This window comes from Gastrolobium bilobum, unplaced genomic scaffold (genome assembly GCF_033153095.1).
Source record: "Gastrolobium bilobum isolate Gb01-03AN ecotype WA unplaced genomic scaffold, APGP_CSIRO_Gbil_v1 utg1221, whole genome shotgun sequence".
Taxonomy (NCBI): Eukaryota; Viridiplantae; Streptophyta; class Magnoliopsida; order Fabales; family Fabaceae; genus Gastrolobium; species Gastrolobium bilobum.
Window position 1 is genome coordinate 622082 of NW_026897257.1, and position 18171 is coordinate 640252.

The 18171-nt window shown below is 36.1% G+C and overlaps 1 protein-coding gene across 1 annotated transcript; it reads left to right on the forward strand.

Moving 5' to 3' along the window:
- The first annotated feature begins 11439 nt into the window (after positions 1 to 11439).
- LOC133305511 (homogentisate phytyltransferase 1, chloroplastic) lies at positions 11440 to 18042 on the forward strand. The gene is made up of 13 exons (XM_061505750.1): positions 11440 to 11648; positions 11985 to 12035; positions 13469 to 13746; positions 13898 to 13981; positions 14093 to 14167; positions 14548 to 14631; positions 14728 to 14817; positions 15627 to 15728; positions 16091 to 16186; positions 16295 to 16366; positions 16456 to 16551; positions 17134 to 17238; positions 17796 to 18042. Exons 1-13 carry the CDS (start codon positions 11597 to 11599, stop codon positions 17835 to 17837), a joined length of 1227 nt encoding a protein of 408 aa, XP_061361734.1. The 5' UTR covers positions 11440 to 11596; the 3' UTR covers positions 17838 to 18042.
- Positions 18043 to 18171: the final 129 nt, after the last annotated feature.

An 18171-nucleotide genomic window follows, 5' to 3' on the forward strand; every position in this document is an offset into this window, starting at 1 on the left:
CTTTTGAATTAAAATGATTCATACCCTAATTTTTTGAAACTTGGAAACACAATGTCTATTAAAACCGATACAAACATTATATCTAAAGGGACCATTGACCCGGCTCTTTAACTCATTGAGGTTTTAATTTATTAATGTGTTATTTGATTCACGGTATTTATCAACGAGGGTCAGTTAATGACGCAAGGAGACCGAGCATCACTGAGTGCCGCGACTTCCCCCGTTTCATTCACACATTTTTTCAATTGAGTGACGTCCTTCCTCCTGTGGGGCACTCATAGGATTGTGCCAAGTGGCACAATCTCATTAATATTGTTATCGTAAAACTTCGGAATGCCATAACTTTTGACTCGGGTATGCAAATCAGATGATTTTTTTTTTATTTCACATAACTTTTCGAGATCTACGCAATGATACCTCATTCGACATATTTTATCTTTCATTAACATAGTTCAAATTTGCAACAATAGTTCCATTTTTTTTTACAAATTTAAACTATGTTTGTGAAGGATAAATATGCCAAATGAGGTGTCATTACGTAGATCTTGAAAAGTTATGTGAAATAAAAAAATTATCTGATTTGGATACCCAAGTCAAAAGTTATGGCTTTCTGAAATTTTACAGTAACATGACTAACGATATTGTACCACTTGGCACAATCCTATGAATGCCCCAGAGGAGGGGCGTGACTCAATTGAAAATAAAATAAAAAAATGTGTGAGTAACGCGGAGAAGGGTCATGACACTCAGTGCCACTGGGTCCTATCACATCACCCTATTGATAAATAATATGAATCAAATATCGGGAAAAACACCATTTTAAAATTTTTGAGCAAAAGAATTGCCCAGTTAAAGTTGATTGGATAAGTTTTTCCAAAGTAATGTAGTCAAACATGTCACATATGCTGACGAGACTAGTCTCGTCACTGACACTGACCGGACTCGTGTCACGTCAGCACCACGTAGGCAGTTTTGTTACCATAAAACTTCAGAAGACCATAACTTGTGACTCAGGTATCCAAATCAGATGATTTTTTTTTATTTCACATAAATTTTCGAGATCTACGCAATGACACCTAATTTTACATATTTTATCTCTCACAAACATAATTTGAATTAGTAACAATTGTACCACAATCACGCGTTCAAATCCAGAAGATCTTCAAACTATGTTTGTGAGAGATAAAATATGTAAAATTAGGTGTCATTGCGTAGATCTCGAAAATTTATGTGAAATAAAAAAAAATCATCTGATTTGGATACCCGAGTCACAAGTTATGACCTTCCGAAGTTTTACGATAATGAGACTGCCTACGTGGCGTTGACATGGCACGAGTCCCGTCAGTCTCTGTGACGAGACTAGTCCCGTCAGCATATGTGACATGTTTGATTGCATTACTTTGAAAAAACTTATCCAATCAACTTTAACTGACCAATTCTTTTACTCAAAATTTTTAAAATGGTGCTTTAGCCATCAAATATCATATTCAAAAATTAAAGGAATAAAAATTCCAAATGGGTCAAAGAGCACATTGAACCATCTTCACCAAAGCCTCCAAATTATGCCTTCTGGATCAACTGGCACCTCCATTATGAATGTGTCGTGCCAAATTTCCTTCTCTACTATGCTTTCGATGTCAGTACTTATGGCAATGGTTTTACATTTATATCAAACAAGTTGAAAACTACGCTATCAGATTTACGTATTTATTATTAGGAAAAAGTGTTTGTCTTTTAAATGACACAATTTGTGTCATTTCACTCTCACAAAGAGGTGAGATCCACACCTTTATATTTTTTTGTCAACTCTCTTTCGTCTTTTATCTATTTCTTTCTTTCACTTAAAATAACACAACTTTGCATCTTTTAAAATGATACACACTTTTCCCTTATTATTATCCTTCATCTGGATAACTATGTGCAATGATGCAAGTGTTATTAAAGACACAAATAGTATGCGAGAAAGTAGATCTGAGATGGAAACAGAGGAGGATGGCGCGCGTGGAGCGCGTGAGAGAATGGTGGAGGAGGAAGACTTGATCCTGAGAGGTTTGAAGAAAGCGAAAGGTGAGGCTATGGCTGATGTGAGCATGGATGATGAGATGCTCGATAAGCAGGAGGCTGGTGACAGTGAGGGTGCCAAATCTTCCTTCCCGGAGAAGGTGGTGCTCATGCATGAAGTGCCTGATAAGAAGTTTATCTCTTACAGAGACAAGCTAATCAGGTTAAATGGAGGTGACAACATATCAGAGACTGACGAAGATGACTGGAAAGAGGTCCAGCGTAGGGAGGAAGAGGAAGATGGTGCTGAGGAGGTTCTGATCCAAGGTGCTGAGGATGATCCTCTTTGCCCATCGCTGCAATTTTCCAAGAGTCAGCATAAGGAAGACTGTCGTCAATGGAGGAAAGCCCTAATCATCAAGCTATTGGGGAAAAGGATTGGTGCGAGGTTCCTAATGGCTCGGTTACAGAGGCTGTGGAATCTGGTATCAACGTATGAATTGATTGATCTGGATAATGGTCATCTCCTGCTGAGATTCCAGGATGAGGGAGATTATCGGCATGTGCTGGAGGAGGGACCGTGGATTGTCGCGGATCATTATGTTGTGATCCAGAGATGGCGTCCATTTTTTGACCCTTATGATGATGGGTTTAAGAAACTGGCCGTATGGATAAGGGTTCCTGGTCTCCCTATTGAATTCTATACTGCTCAGTACCTATGGAAGATTGGGAACCTGTTTGGAAGGACTCTGAAAGTGGATAGAAATTCACTTCGCAGAAGTGAGTTTGGTGATAATGTCATTACAGAGAGAGCAAAGTTTGCTCGAATCTGTGTGGAGGTGGACCTAAGAAGAAGCTTCTTGTCGAAGTTCAAGATTGGGGAAAAGGTTTACCAAGTGGGTTACGAAGGTTTACATTTAATTTGCTTCAGGTGTGGCATGTATGGCCACAGGAGTGATCAGTGTGTGGACAACCAGCTTAGGGACCAGGGTCAACAGTTGGGTTCTGCACCAGGGATCCAGAATCCTAAGGAGGGAAAAGCAATTGATAGTGCTAGGGAGAAAGGGAAAGAGGAAGAAGCGTTCGGCAGCTGGATGGTTATCCAGAGATTTAAAAGAGGGGGGAAAGCCAAAGTTGTGCCAATGAAAAAGGTGGTTGGTGTGAATGAGGATCCTGGGGTAGTCACGGTGAATCAGGATGCTGAGAAAGTTGAGGCCACTATGGGAGAGGCTAGGATTGATATCCCGAGTGTTAATATTACTGTCATCAAGGAAGAGGCTACTATAGTTCAAAATCCCATTGGTGCTCCTAGTAGGGGTTCTGAGATTATAGAGGGTGGTCTATCTACTAAGGGGGACACTCCTGGTAACTCCAGTCCTTGCCCTTCCCTTCAGATCAATAAATTGGATGCTGGTAGACAGAAGAAAAGTGTGCTTAAGGAGAACAGGAGCAAAAATGGAACTGGTGGTGTGAAGAATAGTAAAGGTGGGTCTCAGAAAAAAGGTGAGATGGAGAATATGCCACCTAATGTTTTGGTGGGCGCCCCTGATTCTGGGCATAAACAGAATAGCAGAAACAAAGATCTGCCAATGGGATGTGGTAGTCCAATGGATGAATCTCAACAAGCTAAGGTCAAAGGGAAAGGAGTGGGGTTAGCTGCTGTGTCTAGAGAGGTCCATATGGTGCAGGTGGATCAGGTGCGTGAGTTGAATTCTAACTCCCTTAGGGGGGCTAGAACTCTGAATTTCCATTAATTGGTTGGTGTGGGTTCCCTCTTAAATAAAGTCATGTTTATTTGCTCTTGGAATTGTAGAGGGGTGGGGAAAAAGGAATTCCCTGCCTTAATTAGAGACATGCGATATAGGTTTAATTTTAGTATTCTGGCCTTGTTAGAAACTAAAATTAGTGGCAATAGAGGGGACAGATTAATAAAGAAACTTGGCTTTGCTAGAAACTTCAAAAAAGATGCTGTTGGATTCTCAGGGGGTATCTGGTTACTCTGGGATGAGAAAAAGGTGAAGGTGGAAATTATTGATGCTCAACATCAATTTATTCATACTAAAGTGCTTTATTTGGATAAGATGAAATCTGAGTATGTCACATTTGTGTATGGTAGTCCTAGAAGGTTGGAGAGACAATCCTTGTGGTTGAGTCTGGAAGTTATTGCTCAGGAAATAGCTGGCCCTTGGTTAGTTTTAGGTGATTTCAACTCAGTTTTGAATGCTTCTGAAAAGATTGGGGGCAGGGAAATCACTGGCAGTAACATCATTGACATGCAGAGTTGCTTATCTAGCTGTGATATTGGGGACATGGGGTTTAAAGGCCCAGATTTCACTTGGAAGAGGGGTAAAATCCAAGAGAGACTTGATAGGGCTTGTTCGAATGATGCTTGGAATTTAAGCTGGCCTAATAGTTTTCTATCTCATCTGCCCTATTTTAACTCTGACCATAGGCCTATCTTATTAATTCAAGATCAGGCCAGTAGGTTGGAGGATAAGGATAAGCCATTCAGATTCTTGGCTTCCTGGATGACAGTGGAAGGTTTTGTGGATGTGGTGAAGGATAGTTGGAGTAACCAGCCTGACTGGATTTTTGCTAGGAGTAATTTTGAGAGAAAGGCCAGGGAGTGGCATCTTAATGTCTATAGGAAGAATATCAAAAGGAAGAACAAAATCTATGCCAGACTTAGTGGCATTGATAGTTATCAGTCTGGATGGTATGATCACAGCATGGAAATTCTCCAAAAAAGGCTTTGGTCAGAACTTCAAGAGATTCTGGTGAGGGAAGAGCTAGCCTGGTTCCAGAGGTCCAGGTGTAATTGGCTAAAATATGGTGATAAGAATACTAGGTACTTTCATTCATCCACAGTGGCTAGGAGGAGACACAACAGAATTATTGCTCTTAGAAATGAAGAGGGAGCCTGGATTGCTGAGAAAGAGGAATTAGTCAACTTGGCAGTTAAGTATTTTGAAAATTTGTTTTCTGCTGAAGAGGAAGAAGTAGATGCTTACCCTGTGAAAGGCTTCTTTCCTAATTTGAGTGGTAAAGAGAAAGATGAATTGTCCAAAATTCCTACTGATGAAGAGATCCAGAAGACTATTTTCAAAATGGGGAAGTTTAAAGCTCCTGGGCCTGATGGGCTTCAAGCAGTATTCTTCCATTCTCACTGGAGTATAGTGGGAACCTCTGTTTGTAGCTTAATATCTAAGATTTTTCTGGATCCTAAAAGAGTGGAGGAGGTTAACAAGACTCTAGTGTGTCTTATCCCCAAGAAGGAGAGTCCAGAGACTATGAAGGACTTTAGACCAATAAGTCTTTGTAATGTAGTCTACAAAGCTGTGACAAAGATTATAACTGAAAGGCTGAAGGGTTTTATGTCTCGGCTGGTGACTCCTACCCAAGGCAGCTTTATCAAAGGGAGGCAAAGTGTGGATAATATCATCATAGCTCAAGAAGTGGTCCATTCTATGAGAAAGAAGAAAGGGAGTAAGGGGTGGATGATGTTGAAAGTGGACTTGGAGAAGGCCTATGATAGGCTTAGCTGGAGTTTTATCAAGGAGACCCTAGTTGATATAGGATTCAATAATAGACTTATTGATCTTATTTGCAACTGTGTGTCTACTAGTAAGTTGAACATTCTATGGAATGGTAGCATGACCAGGGAATTTAAACCGAAAAGGGGTATTAGGCAAGGAGATCCAATATCTCCTTACCTGTTTGTTTTATGTATTGAGAGACTTGCTCATTTAGTCCAGCTAGCTGTGGACTCTAAGGCTTGGAAACCTGTTTTCCTTAATAAGAGGGCTCCTCCTTTGTCACATCTGTTTTTTGCAGATGACATTATTTTATGTGCAGAAGCTTCTGTGAACCAAGCTTTTATCATTAACCAGGTGTTGAAGGTGTTCTCTGCTGCATCAGGGCAGAAAGTTAGTGTAGACAAATCAAGAGTCATGTTTTCAAGTAATGTGGGTGTGGCTAGAGCTAAGGAGATTGGTGACAAGCTCGGAGTAAGGATTACTAATGATCTGGGGAAGTATCTGGGGGTCAATTTGAGTCATAAAAGGGCTTCTAGAAGTTCTCTCATCAACGTAATAGAGAGGGTAAGCAGTAGGCTTTCATCTTGGAACCAGTCTTCTCTCTCTTTGGCTGGAAGAATTACATTGGCAAAATCTGTCTTGGAGGCTCTCCCTGCTTACACAATGCAGTCCACCATCATTCCTGCTAATGTGTGTAATGAGGTGGAGAAGGTGACCAGAAAGTTTATTTGGGGATCAAATTCTGAGAAAAAGAAGATGCACTTGGTTAAGTGGAGTAAAGTTTGTAGACCGAAGGAGGAAGGAGGGCTAGGATTGAGAGATCAGAGAACTGTCAACAAAGCCTACTCCATGAAGATTGGCTTTGGTTTGATGACCAACAAGGATGCTCTTTGGGCTAAAATCCTGCGAAGTAAATACTTGGTGAGCAGTGATCTGGTCCCTGTGTTGAAGGAAAACAGGAATGGTTCTAGCATCTGGAAAGGGATCTACAATAATTGGAGTTGTGTTCAGAATGGGTCAAGAATTTGTATTGGTAATGGCTGCAGTACAAAATTTTGGTGGGACTGCTGGGTTCCAGAAGTGGGAAGACTAATTGATAAAGTAACAAGTCCAATTCCAGAAGGTGATAAAGAGTGGCTGGTGGTGGACTGTATAAATCAAGATGGAGATTGGCATTACTCTAAATTTGAACAGTTTCTTGATGATGGGATTATCAGTATTATTAAAGATGTTCACCCTCCTTCAGTTGATAATGGTCCTGATCGGGTTATATGGAGCCAGTCTTCATCAGGTATATTTACAGTAAAATCAGCTTATGAGTTCCTATCCCCCCCTCTGATTAGTAATGACTGTATAAAGTGGCATTTGGCTTGGGACTGGGAGGGACCCCAAAGAATCAAAGCCTTTCTATGGCTTCTGATAGGTGGGAATCTTCTTACTAATGACAGAAGGAATAGAATGAATCTCTGTGTGGATGCAAGATGCAGTAGGTGCAATGACCCTTTGGAGGATTGTAATCATATTTTCAGAGGCTGTGAGTGGACCCAACATATTTGGAGGTTGGTCTGCAAGGGGAAGAATACTAGTCTCTATAATGCTGGAGGATTTAAAGATTGGTTAGAAGAGAACCTGAGTAGGAGGGAAGCTAATTTGGAATGGAGGAAATTCTTTGGGGTCATGTGCTGGTTAATTTGGCAGGAAAGGAACAATTTTATTTTCAATAATTCGAGATGTCTGCCCATTGATTTGGTGTATCGAACCTCGAAATTTATTTTGGATATGGTGGTGGCTGATGAGTTGTTTTTGAAGGTTGGCCTCCTTCCTGAAAGAAGAAAAGTGGTAGTGTCTTGGAAACCTCCCTCTCCTAATTGGATCAAAATCAACTCAGATGGAGCTTGCTGTGTTAAAGGAGGTGCATCTAGTTGTGGGGGTGTAGTTAGAGACTCTGCTGGTCAATGGGTTGCTGGATTCTCAAAAAAGATTGGATATGGGAATGTGTTATTGGCTGAGCTTTGGGGCATGGTTATTGGATTAGAATGGTCTGTAATGTTGGGTTATCAGCAGGTTAACCTTGAGACAGATTCTATGGAAGCTTTGAGGATTGTCCAGGAAGGATGTCCTGCATATCATCCCTGTCACTCGCTGCTAGACAGAATGAAAGATGCTCTTGGGAAAATTTGGAAGGTGAAAATATCCCATACTCTTAGAGAAGGGAATAAAGTTGCAGACTGGATGGCTGCACATGCTTCTCCTTTGGACTGGAATACTATTTGGCATAGTTTTCCCCCTGTTGGGTGTAGTAAATTAGTGGTAGATGATTGTTTGGGTTTTATGGACCCAGACTGTAACTAGTTTTTGCTTGCTTTAATTTTCATACTTATACAAAAAAAAAAAAAGACACAAATAGTATGCAAAATATTGTAATGAGGAGATTCATATTTAAAATTAACTAAAATTGCTTACACCCAATCCCTTACATATTGAAGCTGTGTAGCTCTTAAATGGAAATCAGGCATTGAAGCAGCTGCACGAAGTTCAACAAATATTTCGAGCATCAATTCTGACGAATGTAGTGAGACAGCACCATCGCTGCCGTCGCATTTCTTAGGTAATCCGTGGCATTTTGAATATTCATTTGATACCCTTTATTTTTTTAGCAATATAAATATTCTATATTTCCCCCCTCCAAATTTAACATATAGACAGCTTGATCTTACGGATAAATTAACTTATTTTAGGAGATACTCCGGAGGATTGGTATGTCAAACACAAATATTTATACGGATGGTGAGTCTATGAAAGAGATACCGTAAGAAGTAGCGAATCACTATACACGATAATAATATTGAGATATAGACGTCAAAAGCGTGGGTGTGCACAATAATAGGCAAGAGAGCATGAAATTCACCTCCAAAAGTTAAAAGACAATTAAACTTCAGTATTATTAAAATATTAAAAATATCTCATAATATAATATTTTAAAGTATCTTAAATATTTTTTAAAGATTAATTTTTATATTTTCTTACATTCCTGATCTATTTCTTATTTAATTAGATTAAGAATTTATTATTACTATAAGTAAGAATATTTTTTTATACACATAAAAATATTGTTTGCAATACTTATTTTCTATATTTTTTATTTCTTACTTAAATTCCTTTTTTTTCAGCGCTATAAACTTATGTTCTTGGTTCTTACTGCAATTAGTAGTATCTTTGCTTCAGTTTAAGCAAATATCATACAGTAACTTATCTGTGCAAAAGTGCCCGCTGCGGATGCGTTTTTTTATTTAATTGTTTATCTGTCCATTGAAAGTAAAAAATAAAGGATTTTATAATTCTTATGTTAAATGAGAATTGAAATATTATGTTATAGAGATAAAAAAATATGTGAGATCCATGTGTTAAAAAAAATTATATGTAGAACTCATGTCAGCACAGAAATTGAAAAGTGTGTAGAAAAATTTTAATTCTCATATTAAATGAGAATTATAAAATCCAAAAATAAAATCAACTATCATTTGCCAATTACATTGTTCTTTGGGTAAATTATACAAAACCACTCTGTACTTGATTCCTTTTTCAAAATAGCACTTTAAATTTTAAATTGAAACAATTCACTCCCTCGTACTATAACATTAACGCAATTAAGCATACTTGACCAGTTAAAGACAAAATTACCCCTATTCCCTTGATACAGCCCTCTATTATTGTCGGTCACCTATTACAGCTCCATCATATGTAGGTCCGCCGTTGTTTAGACACCACAGCATGTCAAGTGACACGTTTATATGCATTAATTTGATAATAAATTTGACCAGTAAATTAATCCGGTTAAAATTTTTAAAAAATGAACTAGTATATCAAAAAACCCAAAATCCATTCATTTAGGGAGAGAAAATTAGATAAGTCACAACATAAGAGCCAACATACGATGATAGGCAGCAACAAGTGACTGACAACTACCGGGAGATGGAGAGAATCAGGATAATTTTGACTCAAATATATTTAAGGGTTTTACTTCTCTCATGTTGTATGAGAGAAGTTATCTCATGTTGTGAGATAAATTAAGTGGGATCCATCAATTTTTAAAAAAAGAAAAAAGAAAAAAAAAGAGACAAGTCTTTTTATGTGAGTGTAAAATGAGAGAAGAGTCTTATGTGACATAAGAGTATAATTTCTCTATATTTAACTGCTATAATATTATAGTATCTGGGGTAAATTATTGTAATTAAAAGTTTAGGGTGCTATTTTGAAAAAGCAATCAAGTATAGGGTGATTTTGTATAATTTACCCTTGTTTTTTCTTTCTTTCATTGGGTAAAAAAAGTAATAAACAGGGCAAAGATGCCGCAAGAAAAGTAGAAAACATTCACTATCAAAAAGCCCCGTTATACTGAATTTCCTTTGTAAGTTGTGTATGGAAAAAGAGCCAGTGAGGTTACGCATTTATATCATAGACAAAACGCAACTTTCAAATCAAAATCTAAAAGGTAGCATCATTTTCAACGAGATTTAACGTGTAGTAATACATTATACAACAAAATAAAGTTATTATTTTTAAAAATAAACAAATTTTTTATTATACTTTTTAAGACACGTTATTTTATTATTGATTTTTTTCAAAAAATATTATATTAATTACTTTCATTTTTTTGTGATAATATTTTTCTATTTCTTTTCAATTTTTGATTATTTATACTCTTAAATCAATTTAATATATTAATTTAGAATATATTTTTTCAAATGTGACATATTATCTTAGCATATTTTTTAAATTTCAAATTTAAATTCTTTTAAATTAAGTAGGCATGCATTTGTTTTAATTTTTTTTTACATAAATTAAATATAAACTTTTTTAAACTTAATAATATTATAATTTTATTTAAATTTAAAATTACTCGTATGATACACGAATGCTTGCTAGTAATGAAACACTAAAATCACTAGTTTTTAAAGAAACAATCAAGGATAATTGATGGGTAAAATTAATAAATTATAAAAATTTATAAAATCCTAACTCCCTAAGTTTACCTTACAAGGAAAAAAAAATGTATAAGACGTTTAACACCTGCTTGAATTATTACTGACCCATTAGAAACTGTTTAGGCCTTCTTTATGGTTAGTAGGTGAATAAATTCACACGTATTTCAATCCAATTATTTTTTCGATTTTTAGTCAATTGTTTACACTAGCATTAAGAAACTTTCAATTTTTTTTTTTTATAATTAACTTGGACTTCAAATAATTACCACAATACAAACTTATATCTTACATCAAAACCTGTCATTTAAGGATGAAGTACATTTTGGAGGCAATAGAAGTAGGTATTTCCTTACAAAAAGGAAAAATAATCATGAAAATAAAAATAATAAAAATATATTATTTTTTCATATTTGACAAAGATATGCGGTACCGAAATTTTGTTTCATTTGAGGAGGGTATATTTCTCATGAAGATGTTATTAATACTCCAGAATCACAGAATATTCCATCTTCTTTTCACCAAATATAATAAAAAACAATATTTTTGTACTACCCTTACCTTTATATTTATTTTCACTAATATTCTATTTTTTTGTTTTTTGATCAAGAACCATGTGGTGCAGTAGGCAGTAGCACAGAAAATTCTCACATTTCTCATGCTGGTGGACAGTACACACTACACACAGAGCCGCACCGCACTTACTTTTATTTATATTTATATATTATTGGTGGAGCAAACGAAGTATTTGTTGCGTGGAATAGAGAATCTAGTCTTTTGAAACCTATTTCCCGAGAGGACACACACGTGTTGCCCTGCTAGCTTGGTTTTAGACTTTTCAAGTAGTTTTGTGTTTTGACATGTGTTGACAATGACACTGTGTCTTCGGAAAAATCTGAGATTAAAAAAAAAAACAAAATAAAAAAAAACCCATTCTGGTTTTATTGAGGTGAGAAGAGTGGTTTTGAACGCTTTCTAAGGGCGAAGGGGGAAAGTGTGTTTTGTTGGTGGCTCCATCAAAACTCAACTGAACTGAACTTCAATCCAACTTCAGTAGAATTTATATACACATTTTAGATGGATTCGGTGCTTATTGGATCTTTTCCTAATGTCTCTTCAATTACGGCTGGTAAGTATGCTCTCACATCAGTAACGTTTATGCTTCTTGAATAAAAAATGCTAAGACCTATCAATTCTTAAGTTCAAATGACAAAGGAAAAGGGCTGTTCCATACTTCCATTGAGCTTTTCCTCATACCCATCTTCTGTTTTGCAAAATGGCTACTGAATTTTCATATTTGAATGTGCTGATAAGAGTAATTCAAAGTTATTCCTTTTTTTTTTTTTTTAATATCGGTTCTTTTTAGAGGGTATGACTATTAAAGATGAACCACTGATCCATTTGGTCAATTTTTTCATTACAAAATTATTTGCTGACTAACACGAGGAACCATTGGTGGTGGTAGGTGGAAATTTCTGGAGTAGTAATAAAAATTATGCCAAGAATTACTATGCAGGTTTGTCTGATATATCCCCCTTTTTCTTTAACTTCATTACTATTTTAGTGTTTCATATTTACATGTTTTCTCATTCCTTCTTTATGCATAAGGCACATAGCCAATGACTATTGGCTCAACCAGTAGAATTGAATAGCGTTAACAACAAGGTTTCAGGAAGGATTCCTGCTGGTGGTCTTTCATTAGTAGGTCATGTGTGAGTACCACTGTAACCCCTTGCTAAGGTTTGTGGCATGCCCTGACCTTGGAATGAGGCAACCTCCCTTACCCCTATACTTTCTTCTACCCCAAAAAAAAAAAAAAACACATTCATGGTGTGCACTTACGCTAGTCATTCTACTTCTAGGTAGCTTATGTAGAAGTCTAACTTGATCTCCCACCCTAGTATTATTTTGAAGAGATTTTGATATAAAATAAGGAATCTTATAAAAATGTCAAATCCAGTTTCTTTTGGATATGAATTATCAGAGTGGTCCACGATATGAATTCTACACATGTTTTTATAATGTATGGAGAAGTGGCATTGTTGAAAAAACTTTCTGTCTGCAATTTGTCTAACGTTGGTTGCATGCCTTTTGGATCTTGGTAATTCTGTTGCCGTGGAATCTTGTGTTGTCAGTAGGAGTGAAAATGGGTGTCATGGACGGAAAGGACCAGAATTAACACTGCATCAAATGATACATTTTGCCTATATATTTTGGCAATTCCCATCCCTTCCCTTTCACGCCTCCCCTTTTCATGCCCAAAGTTATGTTGTTGTTGTTTCTGTTGTTCTTGTTCTTACACCTTTGCTAATCCTCCATTCTTCAAAATGTGTATACAATGGCATCCTTAGCAGTAGGAATCACTTTTACAGTTTCTGGATGGAACAGCATAACTAGTTATATTGTAACTTTATAAAGCCTTGAAAATATTGACATTGACATGAAAATGATAAATTACATTCAAATTTTGAAATATGATAAATTGCAGAGTCATTTCTTTGGATCACAGTAAAGGGAATGTTGAAAATCTTGATGATTGCTAGAAGCATGCGTGCATTAGAAATCTTCCCTTCTATGGGAAGAGCATTTATGAATATATAACTCTCCAGTTGTGATGATCCGAAGCAGTATGTTATCAATTGGTAATGAACATGCTTTGTGATGTTAATTGTGGTGTGGTAACTTTTTTGTGTTTCTTTTGAGAAGTCAGCATAGATGATAGTAATCTCAATCAGTTGACTCTCTTATGTCTGTCTATATACCGAGAACAGTATATGTCTTGGTAGAGTTGCAAGTAACATGTACCCTTTCCGGAAGTTTGGACATTGATTGTAAAATTCTCCCTTAATAGATTTCTCTTCATTTCTGATTCATTCTAAAGCAAGAAATGATTTTTATTTTTTGTTCTGCATGGTCACTGACACTAATATCTAACATTTGGTTCTCTAGGTTCTTATGCACCAAAAGCTTCATTGCACAAAAGGAAAATCCAAAAGGAATGTAATTTTTTGAGGTTTAGGCTGCAAAGTTTGAACCTTTTTTACAAAGGCATTGAGGGAGTGTCTGCATGTCAAGAATGCAATAGAAGATATGTTGTGAAAGCGGCCTCTGGACAATCTTTTGAATCTGAACCTCGAGCTTTTGATCCAAAAAGCATTTGGGATTCTGTCAAGCATTCTTTGGATGCTTTCTACAGGTTTTCCAGGCCGCACACAGTTATTGGCACAGTTAAGCTCAAGCTTTTCTATAATTACTCTTAGAATTAATACTTGAATGTTATGGTTAATACCGAATACAATTCATTTGTATGAACCACTTTTTTGGATAATTGTAATATTCTGGATGTTTTAAAGGGCTCAATTATTTGTGTTTGGGCAGGCATTAAGCATAATTTCTGTCTCTCTCCTTGCAGTGGAGAAAATTTCAGATTTATCTCCACTATTTTTTACTGGTGTGCTGCAGGTGAGACCCCTGATATGTTGTTTCTCTTCAAATGGCCAATTGCTCTCCCCCTCCCCCCACCAAAAGAAAGAAACTTCATTAATACTTTGAGTTTTTTTCTTAATGTTTCAGGCTGTGGTAGCTGCCCTGTTTATGAATATTTATATCGTTGGTTTGAATCAATTGTCTGATGTTGAAATAGACAAGGTATGATACTTACTGATAGAAATAAACAATCTGGATACCTAATCAATGATTTTTTTGTGTCTTTTGGGTTTCTGGATTATTCCACTAAAAAAAAGATGATCGTGGTAGAATTCATGTCGGTTTATCTGAAGTTGGATATTTAGAGACATATATAGACTAGGTGTATACAAGAGTCTCTGTGCTCAAATGCACAGTTTGAGCCGTTTATTTGATTTTGACCACCAAACTGTGGTTTATATATTAGTTTATCAAGCTTCCCCAATTATTTTAGCCTCTGATGCGGTGAAGAAAATATGCAACTTTTTATAGCTTACAAACTTTCCTGAGGAAACAACATTGGGATGTCTTATTATTGATCCGTGCTACATGTTTTACTGCAGATAAACAAGCCATATCTTCCATTAGCATCTGGGGAATATTCCTTTGGAACTGGTGTCCTTATTGTTGCATCTTTTTCAATTCTGGTACCATATAGATTCATCCCTTTTTCCAATGATATTTTTCAAGATGAACTTTACTGACAGGTAGAAGGAGGCTTATTGTTTTATTCTCTTTTACAGAGTTTTTGGCTTGGCTGGGTTGTAGGTTCATGGCCATTATTTTGGGCTCTTTTTGTCAGTTTTGCGCTAGGAACTGCTTATTCAATCAATGTGAGTTCTTTTGGATTGCAGTTAAACTCCTTCTCCCCCCCCCCCCTTAAAATAAAAAAACACCAATATTATTTAAAGCATAATTATGTAAAGGTCATGATACAATGTTTTCATTTTGGAAATCTATATGAGCGGTATCGTACTTGTTCAGGGTTCAGCTCAGTACTTGTATTGTCAAATGTCATCGCAATAAATGTCAAATAGTATCAATTTCTTTTATTTTTCCTTTAAGGAGGAAAACTATGCGAGTTGGAGGTGGGGATTTAAGAGTTGAAATTGTGTAAGAGTAGTATCTTTGTTATTAACATGAGATTCATATTTTAGCAATAGCAATTAATTCAAGTAGTAAATTCTTAATAGATTAATAGGAGACAATTGCTGCGCTGACTGATATTCATTTTGTTCGGATAGAAAATTTGATTGCATTTTTACTGGTTATTGAATACTTTTCAAGAGGGCAAGCTTTGGAGCTGCGATAAGGTTACTCCTTGTGACCAATAGGTCACAGATTCGAGTTTGAGAAACAACCTATTTTCTAAAATGCAAGGGGTAAGACTGTGTACAATCAACCCTCACCTCCACCCTCACAAGTCAGAGAGCCTTGGGCATCGGGTTTGCCAAGTTTATTGAATACTTCTCAAATTATTTTCGAATGTCCTAATTGATACAGATTTTACTCTACCCATGTTCGAGCATGCAGGCAAAAAAATATCGTATTTTTAGAGACACTATGAAGAAAGCTTCATTTTGCAAAATTATTTGATGGTGACATCTTTTTTTATAACTATCCGTCTTTTGAAAATTTTCAGGTGCCCCTGCTTAGATGGAAAAGATTTGCAGTGCTTGCAGCGATGTGCATTCTAGCTGTTCGGGCAGTAGTGGTTCAACTTGCATTTTTCCTTCACATGCAGGTTTTGTCTTAGCTAATTATGCTTTAAAGACTTCTAGTTCTGGATTAGCATGCATTAGCAGCAATAACAGATCCTTATACCAAGTTTTCAGGTTTGGCTTGGCTGGATTATGATAAAATATTTGAAACCACCTTCTGTCTGGACTAAACCATTTCCACCATCTAGTCCTAGGAAGGCCTGTATTCTTTAATAACCCTTCCACGGTACTAAACTGAGAAAGATGAAAGGAACAGATGTATTTTAACAATTGTAGTGTTGATATCATTGGTGTCTGACTAGTCTGTCATAATTTTCCATCCAACAAATCTATCTTCCTGGAAGTCTGATGTTTTTTGGTTGCTAATTCATGGAACAATGTCCAGACTTATGTGTACAAGAGGCCGGCTGTCTTTTCAAGACCCCTGATTTTTGCTACTGCATTCATGAGCTTCTTCTCTGTAGTTATAGCATTGTTCAAGGTAAAAGCCTCTAGTTTCTTAGAACATGCGATTGTTTTCACTTTTCAACATCAAACTTTTGGTTCAATGTGTATACCTAATGTAAACCTTTTACTGGATTTTATATAGGATATACCTGACATTGAAGGAGATAAAATATTTGGCATCCAATCTTTTTCAGTACGTTTAGGTCAGAAGCGGGTATGTTCTTCAAATGCAACATATATGCAGACTTGGTTGTGTCCATGCCGTCTTTTATCCCTTTCTTGTCCCTAACTAATCTTTTCCAGGTATTCTGGATTTGTGTTTCTCTTCTTGAAATGGCTTATGGAATCGCCCTCCTGGTGGGAGCAGCATCTCCTTGCCTTTGGAGCAAAATTGTTGCGGTAAGATGCTTATTACATGTATAGGTTGCAGTTATAGGTGTGCTATATCCTTCTTTTACTTAAGCAGTTATTTTTGTACCTGGGGGGGTGGGGTGTGATTTTGATTAACAAGTTTTAGACTAGTGAGTTACAAAGAAGGTGACCTATATACTTGCCTTCCTTCTCATGCTGCATTTTTACTGTATATTGGTTGGTTAATATCAACATTTGGCAATGGTCTTTTTTCCACAAGGGTCCCCTGAAGTACTGAATTAAGCTGCTCAGTCACTCTTGCAAAATCGGCATAGAGTTTACAAGAGTGCAGAAGACTTCAGTTTAGTTTAATATTATAAGCTTGAAATATGACATATATAGATACTGGACTGGAATAAGGAAATATCTCCCTAGGAAAGCTGTCTCTGTTGCATAGAAAATTCCAACTTTATAATCTTGATATTAGTGTGAAAGGTAAAAATTGATCTTTAAAGGCATTATTTTAGGAGAAAGCTAAGGTCTATCATTATACAGATCGATATCAAGTGTATGTAAACTTGTTTGAACATTTCAGCAATGTTTGAAATTTATTCTCTGCCAATGTGTTAGGGTCTGGGACATGCTGTTCTGGCTTCAGTTCTCTGGTATCGTGCCAAATCTGTAGATTTGAGAAGCAAAGCTTCCATAACATCCTTCTATATGTTTATCTGGAAGGTAATCACCAAAAGACTGTTTTATCGTTTGAGGAGTTCATGATCAAGATTATTATTCAAAAGAAATAGCTATTTGATTACTATTACCTTGTTTTGACACATTATGGTTGTTTGATTTCTAATGACTTCCAAGTTCCAATTGAACTACAAACCGGGGTACAGTAGCCACTGTGAAAGTATTTTTGTGAATATGAATCTCTATGTAAAATTATTAGGTCATTATCTAATTTATAAAACATGATATTTTTCTCATAAAAGAAAAGCTACTAAACTTAGTCTTATATTGGTCAAGGCAATAAATTTTCTTCAAACATTACGAGGTCCTACCTAAAATAAATTTATTTTTAATAAGCTGTTCAAAGTATTTTGATCATTAAAGAGAAAAGAAAAGCTGGTGAACTTAGTTTTATTTTCTGGTGGAAAATTCAACACTGTTCTGGACATGAATCATTGCCAGTTTATCTGTATACTTATTTCCGAATCGTTTGCTCTATGTCATGTCCTTTCACATATAAAGTGGAACATGATCTTGTATTGATATCTTGTTTCTTATTGCAGCTATTTTACGCAGAGTACTTGCTCATACCTTTAGTTAAATGAGAATGAAGCGGCATTGTTGACTTAAGAATTAGTTTTGGTTAAATGGTGCTGGCTTTGTCGCAGGCCAGCTTTGTGTCTCAACATTAGTTTTAAGTTTTTAATTGGCAATTGTAAATGAAGAATTATTTCTTTTCGGTATTTCTATCTTTATTTTAATTGTTTACTGCTATTTTTTATGGATAATGTTATATATATTTTAAATTTCCCCCCCTCAATGTATTCATATTTTTTATTTGAGTTCATCTTTAATCGGCCCTAATTAATTGTGAATAAAGATATTGTTAATGTTGATTTTAAAACAAACAAACAAGTTTTTGCTTCGAGCATGATCATT

What these genes read in the sequence shown, in the direction of transcription:
- LOC133305511 (XM_061505750.1), top strand. Translation starts at nt 11,597, where the DNA reads ATGGATTCGGTGCTTATTGGATCTTTTCCTAATGTCTCTTCAATTACG. An exon ending in TTTTTACTGGTGTGCTGCAG is followed by an intron (nt 13,982 to 14,092) that starts GTGAGACCCCTG and finishes TTAATGTTTCAG; the next exon opens with GCTGTGGTAGCTGCCCTGTT. An exon ending in CATTTTTCCTTCACATGCAG is followed by an intron (nt 15,729 to 16,090) that starts GTTTTGTCTTAG and finishes AACAATGTCCAG; the next exon opens with ACTTATGTGTACAAGAGGCC.